At 45.4% G+C, this 21,051-nt stretch overlaps 1 protein-coding gene and 1 long non-coding RNA gene across 2 annotated transcripts; one reads left to right on the forward strand and one right to left on the reverse strand.

Annotated features, from left to right (window-relative positions):
• Positions 1-5,210: 5,210 nt before the first annotated feature.
• Positions 5,211-9,129, reverse strand: LOC141041797 (uncharacterized). Its single transcript, XR_012203401.1, has 6 exons — positions 8,567-9,129; positions 8,168-8,276; positions 7,746-8,035; positions 6,946-7,014; positions 5,588-5,788; positions 5,211-5,504 (listed from the first exon to the last, which is right to left on the reverse strand). It is a non-coding gene; the product is annotated as an uncharacterized lncRNA (long non-coding RNA).
• A 3,495-nt stretch (positions 9,130-12,624) lies between these two features.
• On the forward strand, positions 12,625-13,410 carry LOC109783727 (blue copper protein 1a-like). Its single transcript, XM_020342325.2, has 2 exons — positions 12,625-12,787; positions 12,866-13,410. Exons 1-2 carry the CDS (start codon positions 12,625-12,627, stop codon positions 13,183-13,185), a joined length of 483 nt encoding a protein of 160 aa, XP_020197914.1. The 3' UTR covers positions 13,186-13,410.
• The last annotated feature ends 7,641 nt before the right edge of the window (positions 13,411-21,051 follow it).

Here is a 21,051-nt window from a genome sequence, read left to right on the forward strand (position 1 = left end):
TGATCATCATCATTAAGTTCCTCACTAATTGGTGTAGGCGTCACAAGAACCGGTTTCTGTGATGAACTACTTTCCAATAAGGGAGCAGGTACAGTTACCTCATCAAGTTCTACTTTCCTCCCACTCACTTCTTTCGAGAGAAACTCCTTCTCTAGAAAGGATCCATTCTTAGCAACGAATGTCTTGCCTTCAGATCTGTGATAGAAGGTGTACCCAACAGTCTCCTTTGGGTATCCTATGAAGACACATTTCTCCGATTTGGGCTCGAGCTTATCAGGTTGAAGTTTTTTCACATAAGCATCGCAGCCCCAAACTTTAAGAAACGACAACTTTGGATTCTTGCCAAACCATAGTTCATAAGGCGTCGTCTTAACGGATTTCGATGGTGCCCTATTTAACGTGAATACAGCCGTCTCTAAAGCATAACCCCAAAACGATAGCGGTAAATCAGTAAGAGACATCATAGACCGCACCATATCTAGTAAAGTACGATTACGACGTTCGGACACACCATTACGCTGTGGTGTTCCGGGTGGCGTCAGTTGCGAAACTATTCCGCATTGTTTCAAATGTAGACCAAACTCGTAACTCAAATATTCTCCCCCACGATCAGATCGTAGAAACTTTATTTTCTTGTTACGATGATTTTCAACTTCACTCTGAAATTCTTTGAACTTTTCAAATGTTTCAGACTTATGTTTCATTAAGTAGACATACCCATATCTGCTCAAATCATCTGTGAAGGTGAGAAAATAACGATATCTGCCACGAGCCTCAACATTCATCGGACCACATACATCTGTATGTATGATTTCCAATAAAAAAGTTGCTCTCTCCATAGTACCAGAGAACGGCGTTTTAGTCATCTTGCCCATGAGGCACGGTTCGCAAGTACCAAGTGATTCATAATCAAGTGGTTCCAAAAGTCCATCAGGATGGAGTTTCTTCATGCGCTTTATACTGATATGACCTAAACGGCAGTGCCACAAATAAGTTGCACTATCATTATCAACTCTGCATCTTTTGGCTTCAACATTATGAATATGTGTATCACTACTATCGAGATTCATCAAAAATAGACCACTCTTTAAGGGTGTATGACCATAAAAGATATTACTCATATAAATAGAACAACCATTATTCTCTGATTTAAATGAATAACCGTCTCGCATCAAACAAGATCCAGATATAATGTTCATGCTCAACGCTGGCACCAAATAACAATTATTTAGGTCTAATACTAATCCCGAAGGTAGATGTAGAGGTAGCGTGCCGACGGCGATCACATCGACTTTGAAACCGTTTCCCGCGCGCATCGTCACCTCGTCCTTAGCCAGTGTTCGCTTAATCCGTAGTCCCTGTTTTGAGTTGCAAATATTAGCAACAGAACCAGTATCAAATACCCAGGTGCTACTGCGAGCTCTGGTAAGGTACACATCAATAACATGTATATCACATATACCTTTGTTCACCTTGCCATCCTTCTTATCCGCCAAATACTTGGGGCAGTTCCGCTTCCAGTGACCAGTCTGCTTGTAGTAGAAGCACTCAGTCTCAGGCTTAGGTCCAGACTTGGGTTTCTTCTCTTGAGCAGCAACTTGTTTGATGCTCTTCTTGAAGTTCCCCTTCTTCTTCCCTTTGCCCTTTTTCTTGAAACTGGTGGTCTTATTGACCATCAACACTTGATGCTCCTTCTTGATTTCTACCTCTGCAGCCTTTAGCATCGCGAAGAGCTCGGGAATCATCTTATCCATCCCTTGCATGTTATAGTTCATCACGAAGCTCTTGTAGCTTGGTGGTAGTGATTGAAGAATTCTGTCAATGACGCTATCATCCGGAAGATTAACTCCCAGTTGAATCAAGTGATTGTTATACCCAGACATTCTGAGTATATGCTCACTGACACAACTATTCTCCTCCATCTTGCAGCTTGGAGACTTCATATCTCTCAATCCGGGCATTTGCTTGAAATATTAACTTCAACTCCTGGAACATCTCATATGCTCCATGACGTTCAAAACGTCGTTGAAGTCCCGGTTCTAAGCCGTAAAGCATGGCACACTGAACTATCGAGTAGTCATCAGCTTTGCTTTGCCAGACGTTCTTAACGTCGTCAGTTGCATCTGCAGCAGGCCTGGCACCCAGTGGTGCTTCCAGGATGTAATTCTTTTGTGCAGCAATGAGGATAATCCTCAAGTTACGGACCCAGTTTGTGTAATTGCTACCATCATCTTTCAACTTTGCTTTCTCAAGGAATGCATTAAAATTCAACGGAACAACAACACGGGCCATCTATCTACAATCAACATAGACAAGCAAGATACTATCAGCTACTAAGTTCATGATAAATTTAAGTTCAATTAATCATATTACTTAAGAACTCCCACTTAGATAGACACCCCTCTAATCCTCTAAGTGATCATGTGATCCAAATCAACTAAACCATAACCGATCATCACGTGAAATGGAGTAGCTTTCAATGGTGAACATCACTATGTTGATCATATCTACTATATGACTCATGCTCGACCTTTCGGTCTCAGTGTTCCGAGGCCATATCTGCATATGCTAGGCTCGTCAAGTTTAACCTGAGTATTCTGCGTGTGCAAAACTGGCTTGCACCCGTTGTAGATGGACGTAGAGCTTATCACACCCGATCATCACGTGGTGTCTAGGCACGACGAACTTTGGCAACGGTGCATACTCAGGGAGAACACTTTTATCTTGAAATTTAGTGAGAGATCATCTTATAATGCTACCGTCAATCAAAGCAAGATAAGATGCATAAAAGATAAACATCACATGCAATCAATATAAGTGATATGATATGGCCATCATCATCTTGTGCTTGTGATCTCCATCTCCGAAGCACCGTCATGATCACCATTGTCACCGGCGCGACACCTTGATCTCCATTGTAGCATCGTTGTCGTCTCGCCAATCTTATGCTTCTACGACTATCGCTACCGCTTAGTAATAAAGTAAAGCATTATAGGGCGATTGCATTGCATACAATAAAGCGACAACCATATGGCTCCTGCCAGTTGCCGATAACTCGGTTACAAAACATGATCATCTCATACAATAAAATTTAGTATCATGTCTTGACCATATCACATCACAACATGCCCTGCAAAAACAAGTTAGACGTCCTCTACTTTGTTGTTGCAAATTTTACGTGGCTGCTACGGGCTTAGCAAGAACCGTTCTTACATACGCATCAAAACCACAACGATAGTTTGTCAAGTTGGTGCTGTTTTAACCTTCGCAAGGACCGGGCGTAGCCACACTCGGTTCAACTAAAGTTGGAGAAACTGACACCCGCCAGGCACCTGTGTGCAAAGCACATCGGTAGAACCAGTCTCGCGTAAGCGTACGCGTAATGTCGGTTCGGGCCGCTTCATCCAACAATACCGCCGAACCAAAGTAAGACATGCTGGTAAGCAGTATGAGTTATATCGCCCACAACTCACTTGTGTTCTACTCGTGCATATGACATCTACGCATAAAACCAGGCTCGGATGCCACTGTTGGGGAACGTAGTAATTTCAAAAAAATTCCTACGCACACGCAAGATCATGGTGATGCATAGCAACAAGAGGAGAGAGTGTTGTCCACGTACCCTCGTAGAACGAAAGTGGAAGCGTTAGCACAACGCGGTTGATGTAGTCGTACGGCTTCACGATCCGACCGATCAAGTACCGAACGCATGACACCTCCGAGTTCAGCACACGTTCAGCCCGATGATGTCCCTCGAACTCCGATCCAGCCGAGTGTTGAGGGAGAGTTTTGTCAGCATGACGGTGTGGTGACGATGATGATGTTCTACCGACGCAGGGCTTCGCCTAAGCACCGCTACAGTATTATCAAGGTGGACTATGATGGAAGGGGGCACCGCACACGGCTAAAAGATCAAACGATCAATTGTTTTGTCTCTAGGATGCCCCCTGCCCCCGTATATAAAGGAGCAAGGGGGGAGGTGCGGCCGGCCAGGAGGGGGCGCGCCAGGAGGAGTTCTACTCCCACCGGGAGTAGGACTCCCTCCCTTTTCCTTGTTGGATTAGGAGTGGAGGGGGAAAGAGGTGGAGGAGAAGAAGGAAAGGGGGGCGCCGCCCCCCTCTCCTTGTCCTATTCGGACTAGGGGGAGGGGCGCACGGCCCTTGCCCTGGCCGCCTCTCCTCTTCTCCACTAAGGCCCACTATGGCCCATTAACCCCTGGGGGGTTCCGGTAACCCCTCCGGCACTCCGATAAAATCCCGATTTCACCCGGAACACTTCCAATATCCAAATATAGGCTTCCAATATATCAATCTTCATGTCTCGACCATTTCGGGACTCCTCGTCATGTCCGTGATCACATCCGGGACTCCGAACTACCTTAGATACATCAAAAAATATAAACTCATAATATAACTGTCATCGAAACGTTAAGCGTGCGGACCCTATGGGTTCGAGAACTATGTAGACATGACCGAGACACGTCTCCGGTCAATAACCAATATGGGAACCTAGATGCTCATGTTGGCTCCCACATATTCTACGAAGATCTTTATCGGTCAGACCGCATAACAACATACATTGTTCCCTTTGTCATCGGTATGTTACTTGCCCGAGATTCGATCGTCGGTATCTCAATACCTAGTTCAATCTCGTTACCGGCAAGTCTCTTTACTCGTTCCATAATACATCATCCCGCAACTAGCTCATTAGTTGCAATGCTTGCAAGGCTTAAGTGATGTGCATTACCGAGTGGGCCTAGAGATACCTCTCCGACAATCGGAGTGACAAATCCTAATCTCGAAATACGCCAACCCAACATGTACCTTTGGGGACACCTGTAGAGCACCTTTATAATCACCCAGTTACGTTGTGACGTTTGGTAGCACACAAAGTGTTCCTCCGGTAAACGGGAGTTGCATAATCTCATAGTCATAGGAACATGTATAAGTCATGAAGAAAGCAATAGCAACATACTAAACGATCGAGTGCTAAGCTAATGGAGTGGGTCAAGTCAATCACATCATTCTCCTAATGATGTGATCCCGTTAATCAAATAACAACCCATGTCAATGGCTAGGAAACATAACCATCTTTGATTAATGAGCTAGTCAAGTAGAGGCATACTAGTGACACTCTTTTTGTCTATGTATTCACACAAGTATTACATTTCCGGTTAATACAATTCTAGCATGAATAATAAACATTTATCATGATATAAGGAAATAAATAATAACTTTATTATTGCCTCTAGGGCATATTTCCTTCAACAGGTAGTGTTTGTTCAAATTTTTGAATGTCTGTTTCTTAAATGCATAAAACCTACATTAACCTGGAGATTCTTTCACAACTACATCCACAAGAATAGTGTTCGGGTTTTTAGGTAATAAAGTGTTGAGCATTAACATAGATACAAAAGCTCATAAGATCAGAACTTCACATAGTACATGAAGTTTTCTGAGAGAGTCATGCATAGCAGAGAGGGTTGACAATTTTCTGAACATGTCCTGGGGAAAGACAGATTTAGGATTTTAGGGCAACGTGGTTGTTGATCTGAACCTCAACAGGGCATCTAATGAAAGAAGCATACCTGATGACTCCTTGCTTCCACTTGAAGATTCAGAATCACTCTTAAAATCATGGGTAAGTTTTCCTTCAACATGCACATCTTGATCCACATGTCGTCATGATACCAATACAGGTTGAGCGGGTTTAACTAGCACCGCAGTAGCTGATGGTTCTTGGCTCAAAGATTTGTTGCAACAACCCTAGAACATGCCCCCCCCCCGCCCTGTGAGTAAGAGATGCAATTAATTAAAAGCAGATTCAAATGGAAATAAATATAACATAGTACAAGAGAGAAATAACACAGTTGAATTTACTTGTGACTATATGAGCAACTGAAATGTAAATATAGGATTAGCAGAAGCTATGTCCATATGGTTAAATGAATGAAGGCAAGCACACATTGCATTCGAATCGAATCTGTCATAGGTTGGCCCAAGTGTATTAAAAGAGTCAGAGCATAACAATAGAACATTAGTTAGTTGTTCATTCATGATTAGAAAGTGGAAAGTGAGAGGCATGAGCACCATGACTCACAAAACTACAAGGACAATGGTGATAGACTCAAAGAAGTGAAGCGGGGAGGAGCCTAAGCGAATAGAGACAAGGATACGACTATGAGTTAAAGCAGATACAATGAATTACAGAATGTAATGATGTAGAGAAACGCGGTAATAATAAATAATTTCCTGAATAAAATAGCAGATATACAATGTGGGGATTTCCCCAGGCCCTGGCCTTGTCAAAATATATTAAAAAGCATGGGTGCTTAATTTTTTTGGAATGGATGTAAGGAAATGTGTACTATAAAAAGCACGGGGTATTTTCTTTTCCATTTGAACAAACAGGCAAGGTGCACCTTTTGTATCACATATAATTGCAGCCATCATCACAAAAAGTTGTTCCAGTGGGGATCAAAGATCGATGACAAAAATAAGTGCACACATCCTATCTGATGCATTAACACAATCTTCGTTGTACACTTTCTTTCAAAAAAGCTAATTTTACATTAGCTCTGTCTCGATTTGGTGCTACTCTAGAATTAAAAAAAATAGAGAGGCAGATCACATTTTTTGTTTGTCTAATGCCAAATTTTAATCATGCATCATGAAGCTGCAAAACTCAGAGATGTCCACCAGATTTCTGAATATAATTTGTGTGACTACTTGTTGGGAAGAGATCATCATCATATGACAAAACAAATACTGAAAATATGTTTCCATCACACCACACAACCAAGATGCGCCATCAAGCATGAGGTTGCAATGCAATGCAATAACAAAGGATTACAGTAGGTTGGGTGGGTTGTGGTCAGCTGCGATGAGGACCGTGAGCCCGGCAGTGTCAACGCCGTAAGTTACCTGCTCCGTCGCGGACACTTACCCAAACATACTGGCACCTGACTTGCTCGAGATAAGCGACAAGATACGTATCTAGTCCTGAATCGACTCCCTAACAAAAGTGAGCCCATAAATAGGAGGTAAAAAAAGAAACAGAACAGAGTATGAGTCCCCAAGAACCACATAACGACCATTTGAAAAAAGAGAGCCACAAATCGATTCTCGCCTGATAGCTAGATTGTTCACAAGGGCGATAGCACAAAATCAAATCCATGAGTATGTAAACAACCCAACTATAAATCAATCCAAGTAAGTTTATGGTGGTTGAGTTCATCACCAAAGAAAGACATAAATCCCAAGTCCAGATGGATCTTCATTCACATAAACACAATAGAGGAATAGAAAAGAAAGAAGAACATTGTATAGTAGATAAGGAAATTTTGTGTATTTGTAGCACAGCAAAAGAGGGCTCAGTTGTTTCTTTGATCTTCAAGCCCAACCCTCACATCTCTTGCTGCATAACATACCCATCACAATGTAAACGAACTGCCCTGGTTATCACTCGTCAGAACGACCATCCGAGGTGCAGAACATCCAACATTACCGATGAATTGAAAGGCTGCAAGAGAGGTAAGGGTGGGCTCTAATTTAGTACCCACGGGCCACAACAGTCTTGATTGCTCAAGACATGCTTATTTCAGGCAGCGTCATCATCATCGCCACTCATTTTTTACCGAAAAGGAGGTTGTACCCCCGGCCTTTGCTCACCAAGCAACATGACCTTGATATCCATACATACATACACACATCCATCCATCCATTAGCCTCAGGAGCTATTCATACCTGGCCTCAACCGACCAAACCTCTTGGTACGCATCAGAGAACACCCTATGTCTTCCAGCCCACGCCACAACTGAATCCAAGGCACGTCATGGGGCTTGTCCAGCATGACCATGAGTTGGGACTGGAGGCGCTACGCGACCTGGTACTCGTCGCCGCGGGCGGGGGGCGGGAGCCAGGAGAGGTCATGCCCACCACGCGGTCCCTAGAGACCTCGTTGGCACACCCGACACCGCTGCGGCTGCCCGAGTCCGGGCCTCCATACCGGCGGCGACGCGGCGCAGACGAGATCCCTGGCCCAACGAGACGGAGGGATCCAAGGGCTAAGTCTCCTCATCACCCAGTCAAAAATATGTGAAAAATATTCAAACCATGCCAATCGTGAGCTCGTGAGACAGCCATGTTGCAGGGCAACGGCCCCTTACCTAGTCCGGGTAGCGATTGCAAGAACATCAAGGTAAGATTGGGCGAAGCGCCGCAGTAGTCGTCGGGCTCGGGCACCACGAGGACCACCGTAGCATCAGCGCCAATCACCTGGTCACCATGCAATCACAACAGGGGATTGAAATATCTGAATCAAATGTTTGCTACAGCAAACTCAATGAATCGTCAACTGTAAAAAACTGAAGAAATGTTCATCAATTTTCTGCAGAGGAGCCTGAACATCTATTTGTTTTGCTACTTTACCTGGTAGAGAATATTCTCTACCAATGGATCATTGACTCTGAAAAACTGAAGAAATGTTCACCCTTCTGTTCTTTATATTACAGATACGATAGGCAGGAAGCGTTAATGAACCTGAATGCGTGTGTTTGTTTGGTTACCTGGTAGAGGATCTTCTCCAGAACTCGATGGCGTCCATGACGGTGCGGAAGGGGCCGGAGAGAAAGACCACCCATAAATCTTACAGCTAGATACGCTGGATATTGGCGAGGCGGCGTGGACCTCCTCATCTATAGGCGTGGCGTCGAACACCATGCATCTCGCACCCATTTGCCGCCCACAGCCAAGCCAAACTGCGACGCCATCAACTGGACCACCATCTCCCTCCAGCGACATCGGCTCCCTCTGCCCTGAGATGGCCGTCGCCCCTCGGCCATAAGGCAACCCAGGTCGATGGCCCTCATGCCGGCCACCTCCATGGACCTGGAGTTGGATGCCCGCCGCTTAGTTCAGGCTTGAGAGGATAAAAGGGAGAAATGGGGCAAGAGAGGGGAGAGGGGGCGGGCACTGGGAGAGGGAAGGGAAGATGAGGCAGCGACGGCCGGCAAGCCAGTGGCGCGTCCGACGGCGGCAACCCAAGCCGCCGCCGCTCGAGGGTGGAAGAGCGAGGGGAGGGGAAGTTGCGTGGGAGGAGAAGCAAAGCACTATTCTCTCTCTCTCTCTCTCAATCCCACGCGTTTCCACCTTTTTCTCTTACTATTCACCGCACGACCAGTGCACCGCTGCCGACGTGGCTATCGCGAGAGGGCGTCCTTTGTGCGACTGTTAATGGGTTTAATGTGTAGTTAAAACCATTTGTTGTGATATGTCTAATATTAGAGGAAAACGATTCGTTTCATCCGGCTGATTTCTTCGCTCGCGTCAACCTCCTCCCTCGGCTGCCACGTGCCCCAGTGGCTCAGCGCGTCTCTATCCTCTTCTGGAAACAACGCGAGCCATCCATTCCCAGCTTATCCACTCGACTCTCCTTTCTTAGTCCCTCTGGTTCTCCACAATAACAAGGCAGCCACCGGCCGCTCTCGTTCACCACCATGACAAGGCCAGCCACCGGCCGCCGCGCGAGTGCTGCATGGGAGCACAGGGTAGCCGGTGCCGAGCCCTCCATTGCAGCTCCACCGCGGGAGCACAAGGTTGCAATGCAGCGCGACAGCCTTGGAGAAAGTTGCTGTGTCGGCATCCCGACGGCCGTAGACGCCTTGGTGCGTTGGTGCTCCGTCCGTGCTTCAAGCGAGCGACGTGGTGGCTCGCCGGTTTTTTCAACAACACCCTTGCTGCGAGGGGTACCGATGTGCCTCCCGGGCTGCGAGCTGCTCCAATGGAGGATCGCCGGAGACCGTCGGGGCTGTAACGAAACCTCGCCGGAGACCGTCACCGTCGGGGCTGCAATGAAACATCGCCGGAGACCGTCACCACCAGCGCCACCGCTGCTGCATTGCATTGGAACTCTGCCGGTGTTGCAATGGAGCAACGCCAGGCAGCCGGGAGCATCGCCGTCGCTGCAATGAAGCCTCGCCGAAGTTGCAATGGAGCTTCGCCGGACGCGCCAGGGCTACATTGAAGCCCCGCCGGAGTTGAAATGGAGCTTCGCCGGACGCGCCAGTGCTGCGTGGGCCGTCGGTGCTGCTTTGGAGCTGCGCCCGGGCTGCAATGGAGCTCGCCGGAGCGTCAGTGCTGCTTTGGAGCTTGGCCGAGGCTGCAGTGGAGCTCGACCGGAGTTGGAATGGAGCTTCGCTGGAGCGTCGGTGCCGCGTTGGAGCTGCACCGGGGCTGCAATGGAGCTGGCCGGCCGCGTCGATGCTACGTTGGAGGCTTGGAGCACTGCGCGAGGTGTGATAGCGCTGCGTTGAAAGCTTCCCGGCGCGAGGTGTAATCCAACGGCCACTAGTAGGCAGATCGGACGGCTGACAAGGTGGTGTAAAAGTCCCTGCCATCAACCGGTTTACGCCTAGCACCGGCCAACATTAGATTACAAAAAGGGGATTTGCTTGGGTCGCTAATTATAAGATTGCCCAAGTTCAAAACTGGGCAAAGGTTTGCCTTGTTCCTGGCCGTGTGAACTCGGTGAATTGGATATACGACGCGTTAGCACCACATGCATTGTCTTTCTAGCGAGTTCAAAATTCTTGTTTGTCGAATTCCTGACAAGGCCAACTCAGAAAAATAGGATATGCCACACCTTAGCAGCGCACGTGTCGTTGGTCTGCCGAGTTGAAACTCCACAAATGTTTGTGTCATGTGGCTCTGTCGTTAACTGGTTGTCCCATCTAGCGCCCCCTGTTTGCCGAGTGCCATTTAACCATTTGCCGAGTTTCTGATCTCAGATACTACCTTCGTCCTGGTTTATTAGTCCATCTCATATTTTGTGTCGAAATTTGATCTTAAATTTCACTAATAAAATATTAATGCATGTAACAATAAATAATACATTGAAAACTATATTCAAATATGAATCCAACAATATAATTTTTGATGACATGCATTAGTTTTTTAGTTAAATCTGTGGTCAAAATTTGGCACTAAATACTAAGGGGCCGAGTTCTCCAAATACTCAGCAATCGTCATTCAACCGTTTGCTGAGTTTCTGATCTCAGATACTTGGCACTCGCCATTTAACTGTTTGCCGAGTTCCAGATAATAAGAACTTGGCAATATTAATAACGGCCAACCTGTCCCAGGCGAGTCCCTTTTACCAAGAACGGAACTCGGCAAACACACTGCCGAGTTGTTTTTAGGTTTTGCCAAGTTTAAACGAAACTCGGCAAACACGGCGATTCCAGTAGAGCGCTAAGATTGGCCTTGACGATGTTCTGCTGCCACGCGGAGGATCACCAAAACATCGACGAACCTGGCCGGCCCAAGTGTCCATGTCCATCTACACCGAAAACATAACGCAAAAGAAAAAAGTACATCAAAAAATATGTGTCAAATCAAGAACACGTCTTTAGTTTAACATGACCAAACAATGAGCATCCCTTGTGACTGATGCGGCGTATCCTCTGTTTCGATGAAGCCAATGCAATACTACATTTGGCGCCACACTGACGCATTCAACTCGTCACACCATTGCCGGCGCCGCCATCGGCCAGCTGCTTGCTGATAGCTCCGGTCAGAGACAAGACGCGTGCCAACGATGATTACTATACGTACGTATAGTCATCACTGAGCTTTGTCTCTACCTCCCTATATATAGAGTACGTGCAAAGCGATAGTAGCCTGGTTCGCAGGTCGAGGGTGCGATCCCTGACCCAGGGTCGATCGATCCGGATCGGGGATCGGGGACGAGGTCGGGTCGAGCTGGTCGATGGAGGGATCGCGACCCTGATCGATGGTGCTGGCCCAAAACGTAATGCAAGACGTAAGGTAGTTCATGAGGATGGAGGCTGACCAGGGCACCACGCAACCGCGCTCCACCGCCGGACCACCGGCGTCAGCCCTTCCCCGATACGCCACTCCCTGCCGGACGCCGGCGCTTCGATCTGTCCGCTACTGCATGAGGCCTCTCCCATTCCACTACCGCCAATGATGCATACGTCGTACGCGAGGGGACGCTGGAGGAGGAGAACCTTGGAGGCTTTGGACATTGAGGATGGATCCATGGGGGGCTGGTTCGCTGGAGTTTTGCAGACGAAGGACGGTGAAGAGGGATTTGGGATACTTCCTGGAGAAGAATGCTTCGTGTGAAAGGAAAACTGGCAGCTGAGAAAATCACGGCGCAGTCATTAGCGCACATGTGGCCCCATTTCTATTAATTAGTTGCTGAGATAAATGACAATTTAATGTAAAAAAGTTAGATGTGATTTTGTTTTGACTGGAATACGGGAAATATATCAACACAGATCGTAATATTTTTGAAAGGATCGTGGGGATCTTTGTATCGCGTACCACGAACCGGCGATCGTACCGGGGTCATCGACCCAAAAATCTTTGGATCGCGATCCTCGTCCCCAATTAGCGTTTCAAAGAAGTATACTCCTCGTCGTACCACGTTCCGGAGGGGTGGCGACCCTCGACCCGTGACCCCGTTCCTCGACCCGATCGACCCGAATTTCTGGCAACTATGGCAAAGCCAGAGCTAGAAGCACAACACACGAGCTGCATCCACCCCATCACAGGCCACAAGCCAGTCATCTCGCTAGCTTGGCTGCGTACTCAGTCACTGATGGCGTCCAAGCAGATGATTGTCGCCGTGTTCGCCGTGGCCTTCCTCCCGGTGCTCGCCGTCGCCACGGAGCACATGGTCGGCGACGACAAGGGCTGGACCCTCAACTTCAACTACACGGCCTGGGCCGAGACCAATCAGTTCGTCGTCGGCGACACGCTAGGTAGTTTATTCCGGCCACGCGTACGTCATTTTCTCTGTGACGCGAAACTAATTTCCTGCTAACTACTGCATAACGCAGTGTTCAAGTACGGGAGCCCCGCCCACAATCTGGTGGAGGTGGGCGGTGCAGACTTCGTCGCGTGCACCCAGACGGCCGGCGCCGTTGTCAGGACCTCCGGCAAGGACCGTCTCGCGCTCGACACGGCTGGACGCCGGTGGTTCTTCTGCGGCGTCGGCCCGCACTGCAAGAGCGGCATGAAGCTCAAGATTACCGTCCTCGACACCGCCGAGCCGACTCCCCAGCCTGCCCCGACCAACCGTGCTGGCAAGCTGCAGGGGCGCTTTGGTGGCACGGCGACCGCGGTCACCGCGCTCGCCGCGGCCATGCTCGTGCTCTAGGCTCCCACAAGACGACCTTCTACATATTGTTGTTATACGAAGCGTTGTGAGTTTGAGCCCTTGAATTGTTCATAGGTTAAAGATTAATTTCATTTGTTTTTTAGAAGAATTTTCATTTCTTTATTTGCGAAGCTATCTTTCCTTGCAGTGTATCGGTGAAGTTATCACTGAAATTATAGAAAACAGAATTGCTATTTTTCAGTGACTACAATTATTTGGGCTTCATTCAAGTTGGATACTACTCTGAGATTCGTGCTATTTTAATTATTTGCTAATGCCTTCTCTTAGGGCAACTCTAACCGATCCCTAAAAATAAATGATGATCCGGCGGAATCATCCCTTAGTGGAGTAGTTTTACTCCATTAAGATTTTTACTCCATTAAGATTTGACCGGACCTAGCTGATCCCTTGTATATAATGAAGTAATTTTTTGTTTTTCTAAACTTATGCAATTCTAGTGTACATTCCAACTACATATTACATATTAGCACACATATATAAACTAAACATAAATATGAAGTTCAAGCAAATCACGAATATAGTTTACAAACTGAATTCAAAATTTACAAACCAAAATATTCAAATTTAAACACACGAAATGATCCACATATAGCAAATAACTTGTGATAGAACAACTAGGAAGCGCTATGACGTTGCCAGTGATGCACAATAAGATCATCTTGGAGCTGAGCATGAACTTAGCGGTTCTCGGTCCTGCGATGCTCTTCAAGGAATGTCAGGATCCTATTTGTATCATACGCTGGCTCAACCAAAGTCCCGCTGGTGATGTAACGATAGTTCTGAGGCATATCCCTCTATGCAATATGATGCAACAAGTCATGATTTGCCATAGAACCTTGGGGCTCCAGTACTCGGCAGGGCCACGAACAATTGCAAAGCGCTTCTGAAGCACACAGAAGGCTCTCTCCACATCTTTCCTAGCAGCTTCTTGACATTGGGCAAAGTGAATATTTTTTCCGAAGCATTACCTAATTTTTCGGCCACTAAAAGGGGAAATGCTCTTCGGTAAGAAATAGCATGCAAACGAGTTCCGAGAGAGATGAAGCTTTGCATAGTGTCTTCATCTCATTCATGTAGGGTGTGGTAAAACTTTGGGAGTGTTACAACAAAAACATGTTGCACCTTGTGTAAAAGCTGAAAACTCCCCGATGAAGTATGAGACTTCCGAACGGAAACCGCCGACTGCCACCCACAACTCCATTTTTCTAACTCATCTCAATTCAAACTGTTTATATGACTAACACACAGCATTGGTATTCCCATGCCCAAATTTAGAACTATTTGAGTCCATTTGCCATTTTCGAAGCATTACCTAATTTTCTGGCCATTTAAATGGCCAAAACACTCTTCGGTAAGAAATAACATGCAAACGAGTTTCAGAAGGGATGCAACTTTGCATGGTGTCTTCATCGCACCTAGTTGGGGTGTGTTAAAAATTTAAGAGCGTTACCGCAAAAACTTGACGCACCTCGTGACTGAACACTCTCCGATGAAGTATCAGACTGTCGAACGAAAACCGCCGCACACAACTCCATTTTTCGAACTCATTTCAAATTCAAACTTTTTATATGACTTACACACACCATTGGAAGTCCCATGCTCAAATTTGAGAACTATTTGAATTCGTTTGCTATTTCCGAAGCATTACCTGATTTTCTAACCACTAAAAGGGGAAAACACTCTTTGGTAAGAAATTGTGTGCAAACGAGTTTCGAAAGGGATGAAACTTTGCATGGTGTCTCCATCTCACCCATGTAGGGTGAGGTAAAAATTAGAGAGTGTTACGGCAAAAACATGATGCACCTCATGTACAAATTGAAAACTTCCCGACAAAGTATAAGACTTTTGAATGGAAACCGGCGCCTGCCACACCAGACTTCATTTTTCTAACTAATTTCAAATGCAAACTTTTTATATGACTAACACACACTATTAGAAGTCACATGTCAAATTTTAGAACATTCTTGGATTAGGAACTATGATTTTTCAAGGAGTTTTGGACATACGACATGTTTGGCAGGCGGCTTGTAACACCCACCACTGCAAACATTTGTAAATTAAAAAAAAATCCACGGGTTGCCGAAATACTGCAGTGGCGGACAAATACTATGTCTGCCACTGGTTTGTGATGGTCCAGTGGTGGTCCCAACCAGCGCGCGCACCACTGTTGTTTTTAGCCTGCGAGCAAATTTGGAAGAGTTTATAAGTGGTGAGTTTTATACTTTGGCAGCCACTCCTACAGGACGTGCAGTGGCGGAAGCTAATTTCTACCCCCCTTTGGAACTTTTTCAAAATAATTGTGGCGGGTTTTTATTGGAGCCTGCAGTAATTTGAGGCCACCTATAAGCCTTTTCGCAGTAGTGTATTGAGAAGAGACAATGTCTTCTCCTAGGCCTCTATTCTACTCCATCTAACCAAGTCTCGGTCTATTGTTTGATGCTTCCAGCAACGTGAAAACAAGTTTTGTGTGGTAACATATAAAACAATGCTTTTACAGTAGGATGTGAATCAAATAAGTCCCCATATTAAAGATTAAAAGGAGTTGGTAAAGCTAATTTATATATTATACTCTAATGATGCAAAACCAACAAGAGGGAATATGTATGACAATTATTGTCTTCATTGCATAGAACATTGAGTTTTAGGTATGGATAAAATATTCAAGGTGCTATTTTGACTTTTTATATGTAAATGATAGTAAAAAGTATCTTATCTTACATATATTTACTAATTGGAAGCACCATACGAGGCTCCATGTTAATTCTAGAGAAACAACAATAATAACCGTAGGATTGTTTAATATACGATTAGGATTAAAAGAAATCTAGATGTTGCACATAAGAGTCTTATGAGGTTACACAATAGAAACGGGTCCACCCGCAAGTCAAAAATAAAAAGGAAACATGTCCTAGACACGGCCATCCACCAAGGAAAAGCAATAAAAAAATAAGACCCTCATACCAACATGTTTCCATGGATGGATGGGATTCTGATGATCTAATCTTTCGCGCAAATCGTAAGTTTCAGGTAAACACATATTCACATGTTTGTTTTAGCCTGCTAGATCGTTTCATCCCAGGAGCTATACACGTACAAGTGCAAGGTAATTTAAGGAAGCTAGCACACATGCAATCCATCGATGTATTTCGTGTTCGTTCTGTTCAGAGAAGTCACCAAGATGTTCCGCCAAGATCGATCCGATCGTAGCCGGCGGAAGCGAGATTATGTACATACTAACGTACTCCCTCTGTAAATTAATATAAGAGCGTTTAGATCACTAAAATAATGACCTAACACTGGTAGAAAAAGAGGCTTCCATACGCCCCCATTAGTCCCCAAAACAATCGAACCGCGACCAAAGGGGTCTTTAGTCGCGGTTCGGGAGGAGACCCGCGACCAACTATCTGGGCCCAGCGCGCTCGGTCGACAGCTGGCGGACGGGAGGGGCTTTAGTCCCGATTGGCCTGGCCAACCGGGACTAAAGGTCCCCGACGGCCTTTAGTCGCGGTTGGCCAGGCCAACCGGGACTAAAGGCCCATCCAGCTGGCGGACGGGAGGGGCTTTAGTCCCGGTTGGCCTGGCCAACCGCGACTAAAGGTCCCCGAAGGCCTTTAGTTGCGGTTGGCCAGGCCAACCGGGACTAAAGGCCCATCCCTATATATAGGACTCAGCTCACTTCTCTTCACTCAGCTCACTTCACAATTTTCAGAAGGGGGTGGTGGGTTTGCTTTTGGTTCCTCCTATGCACACAAGGTGTTTGATGAAATGCCCGAGAGCCTGAAACAAACATGATATGAAGTGTCCGAGCCACACTTGAGCTTTCTCATTTATTTTTCCTCCGCGATCGTGGTTAGCAACTTGAACCTTTCATGTGTCATTGATAAAATATGCATGTGTGTAGTTCATTGTTTAATTTGTATTATTTCTAGCTAGTTAGTTTAACAAATGCATGATGGTTAATTATATACTTTATATAATAATAATGCAGATGAATCGGCAATGGATGTACGGTCCCCGACTCTCCGGCGAGTTCACTACGGGTTTGAAAGATTTCCTCGTAGTGGCAAATGCGAACAAGCAGCAAGGTTTTATTATCTGTCCATGTGCTGTCTGTAAGAATCAGAAGGGTTACTCCTCCTCAAGAGACGTTCACATGCACCTGCTTCGGCACGGTTTCATGCCAAGCTATAATTGTTGGACCAAGCATGGAGAAAGAGGGGTTAGAATGGAAGAAGATGAAGAAGGGGATGATATCGATGACAACTATCATGATCATTTTGGTGATACTTTCATGGAGGATGATGCTGAAGGTGGGGAAGGGTTAGGTGAAGGTGAAGAAGAGGCACATGATGAGCCCGCTGATGATCTTGGTCGGACCATTGCTGATGCACGGAGACGCTGCGAAACTGACAAGGAGAGGGAGAATTTGGATCGCATGTTAGAGGATCACAAAAAGTCGTTGTATCCAGGATGCGATAATAGTCTGAAAAAGCTGGGCTGCACACTGGATTTGCTAAAATGGAAGGCACAGGAAGGTGTAGGTGACTCATCATTTGAAAATTTGCTGAAAATGTTGAAGAATATGTTTCCGAAGAATAACGAGTTGCCCGCCAGTACGTACGAAGCAAAGAAGGTTGTCTGCCCTCTAGGTTTAGAGGTTCTGAAGATACATGCATGCATTAACGACTGCATCCTCTACCGCGGTGAATACGAGAATTTGAATGAATGCCCTGTATGCACTGCATTGCGTTATAAGATCAGAGGCGATGACCCTGGTGAAGATGTTGAGGGCGAGAAACCCAGGAAGAGGGTTCCCACCAAGGTGATGTGGTATGCTCCTATAATACCACGGTTGAAACGTCTGTTCATGAACAAAAAGCATGCCAAGTCGTTGCGATGGCACAAAGAGGACCGTAAGTCCGACGGGGAGTTGAGACACACCGCTGATGGAACGCAATGGAGAAAGATCGACAGAGTGTTCAAAGATTTTGCAGCTGACGCAAGGAACATAAGATTTGGTCTAAATCCTGATGGCATGAATCCTTTTGGCGAGCAGAGCTCCAGCCATAGCACCTGGCCCGTGACTCTATGCATCTACAACCTTCCTCCTTGGTTGTGCATGAAGCGGAAGTTCATTATGATGCCAATTCTCATCCAAGGCCCTAAGCAACCCGGCAACGACATCGATGTGTACCTAAGGCCATTAGTTGAAGAACTTTTACAGTTGTGGGCCAGACCTGGTGTACGTGTCTGGGATGAGCACAAAGGAGAGGAATTTGACCTACGAGCGTTGCTTTTTGTAACCATCAACGATTGGCCTGCTCTCAGTAACCTTTCGGGACAGACAAATAAGGGATACAATGCATGCACGCACTGCTTACATGAGACTGAAAGTGTACGTTTGGTTAATTGTAAGAAGAACGTGTACCTGGGTCATCGTCGATTTCTTCCCCGAAATCATAACGTAAGAAAGAAAGGCAAGCATTTCAACGGCAAGGCAGATCACCGGCTGAAGCCTGCGGAACGTACTGGTGGTGAGATATTTGATATGGTCAAGGATTTGAAAGTCATCTTTGGAAAGGGTCCTGGCGGACAATCAGTTCCGCGGGGAGTTGACGGGCACGCACCCATGTGGAAGAAGAAATCTATAATTTGGGAGCTAGAATATTGGAAAGTCCTAGATGTCCGCTCTGCAATCGACGTGATGCATGTTACGAAGAATATTTGCGTGAACCTGCTAAGCTTCTTGGGCGTGTATGGGAAGACAAATGATACAAAGGAAGCACGGCAGGACCAGCAACTTTTGAAAGACCCAGATGACCGGCATCCGGAATGGTTTCAAGGTCGTGCCAGCTACGCTCTTACCAAAGAAGAGAAGGTCATTTTTTTTGAATGCCTGAGCAGTATGAAGGTCCCGTCTGGCTTCTCGTCGAATATAAAGGGAATAATAAACATGGCGGAGAAAAAGTTCCAAAACCTGAAGTCTCACGACTGCCACGTGATTATGACGCAATTGCTTCCGATTGCTTTGAGGGGGCTCCTACCGGAAAATGTTCGAGTAGCCATTGTGAAGCTATGTGCATTCCTCAATGCAATCTCTCAGAAGGTAATCAATCCAGAAGATCTACCACGGTTACAGAACGATGTGGTCCAATGCCTTGTCAGTTTCGAGTTGGTGTTCCCACCATCCTTCTTCGATATTATGACGCACCTCCTGGTCCACCTAGTCGAAGAGATTTCCATTCTCGGTCCTGTATTTCTACACAATATGTTCCCCTTTGAGAGGTTCATGGGAGTATTAAAGAAATATGTTCGTAACCGTGCTAGGCCAGAAGGAAGCATCGTCAAGGGCTATGGAAATGAGGAGGTAATTGAGTTCTGTATTGACTATGTTCCTGACCTTAAGCCGATTGGTATTCCTCAATCGCGGCACGAGGGGAGACTAAGTGGAAAAGGCAAGATCGGAAGGAAATCCACGATATGTATGGACGGTCATTCTATGACTGAAGCACACCACACAGTTCTGCAAAATTCCAGCTTTGTGGCTCCGTACTTCGAGCAACACAAGAATATTTTACGCTCGGACAACCCGGGGAAGCCTGAATCCTGGATTAGAAAGGACCACATGGAGACTTTCGGCAGTTGGTTGCGAAAACATTTAATGAATGACAATGATGTTGGAGATCAGCTGTACATGTTGGCCAAGAAACCATCTTCGACTATAATGATTTTCCAAGGGTACGAGATAAATGGGAATACATTTTACACCATCGCCCAAGATAAAAAGAGCACCAACCAAAACAGTGGTGTCCGCTTTGATGCAGCAACCGAGAATGGGCAAAAGGTCACATATTATGGTTACATAGAGGAGATATGGGAACTTGACTATGGACCCTCCTTTAAGGTCCCTTTGTTCCGGTGCAAATGGTTCAAGCTAACAGGAGGTGGGGTAAAGGTGGACGAGCAATACGGAATGACAATGGTGGATTTCAACAATCTTGGTTACCTTGACGAACCATTCGTCCTTGCCAAAGATGTCGCTCAGGTTTTTTATTTGAAGGACATGAGTAGCAAACCGAGGAAACGGAAAGATAAGAAAACGATTAGTACATCATGCGATGATCCAAAGCGCCACATTGTTCTTTCAGGGAAAAGAAACATCGTGGGAGTGGAGGACAAGACAGACATGTCAGAAGATTATAATATGTTTGGTGAAATTCCGCCCTTCAAAGTGAACACTGACCCAAGCATTAAGTTAAATGATGAGGATGCTCCATGGATACGGCACAATCGTAAGCAAGCAGGGACACAAGGGAAGAATTGATGTGTAATAATTTATTGTACCAAACTTTGTATTTGGTCGATGAACTGAATGATGTATCAAACCTTTTGTCAAACCTTCAAGGGATTTTAAAATGAATTAGTTTTATTTTTCTGATTTTTTTGATATATAATTGTATTTTTAAGATTTTAAAATGAATTAGTTTTATTTTTCTGATTTTAAAAGGAAAAAGGAAGAAGAAGAAAGAAGGAAAAAGGAAGAAAAAAGCAGAAGAAAAAAACAGAAGAAAAAAGGAAAAACAGAAGAAAAAAACAAACAGAAGAAAAACATAAGAAAAAACAGAAGAAAAAAGGAAGAAAAAAAACAGAAGAAAAACAAGAATTTAAAATGAATTAGTTTTATTTTCTGATTTTTTTTGATATATAATTGTATTTTTAAGATTTTAAAATGAATTAGAAACAAAATAATATAAACTTTAATAAAATATATAAGTACAAACAAAATAAAATAAATTTTAATAACATAAATAAATAAGTAATTAGAAACTTTAATATCAAAAATAA

This window comes from Aegilops tauschii, chromosome 1, assembly GCF_002575655.3.
Source record: "Aegilops tauschii subsp. strangulata cultivar AL8/78 chromosome 1, Aet v6.0, whole genome shotgun sequence".
NCBI lineage: Eukaryota > Viridiplantae > Streptophyta > Magnoliopsida > Poales > Poaceae > Aegilops > Aegilops tauschii.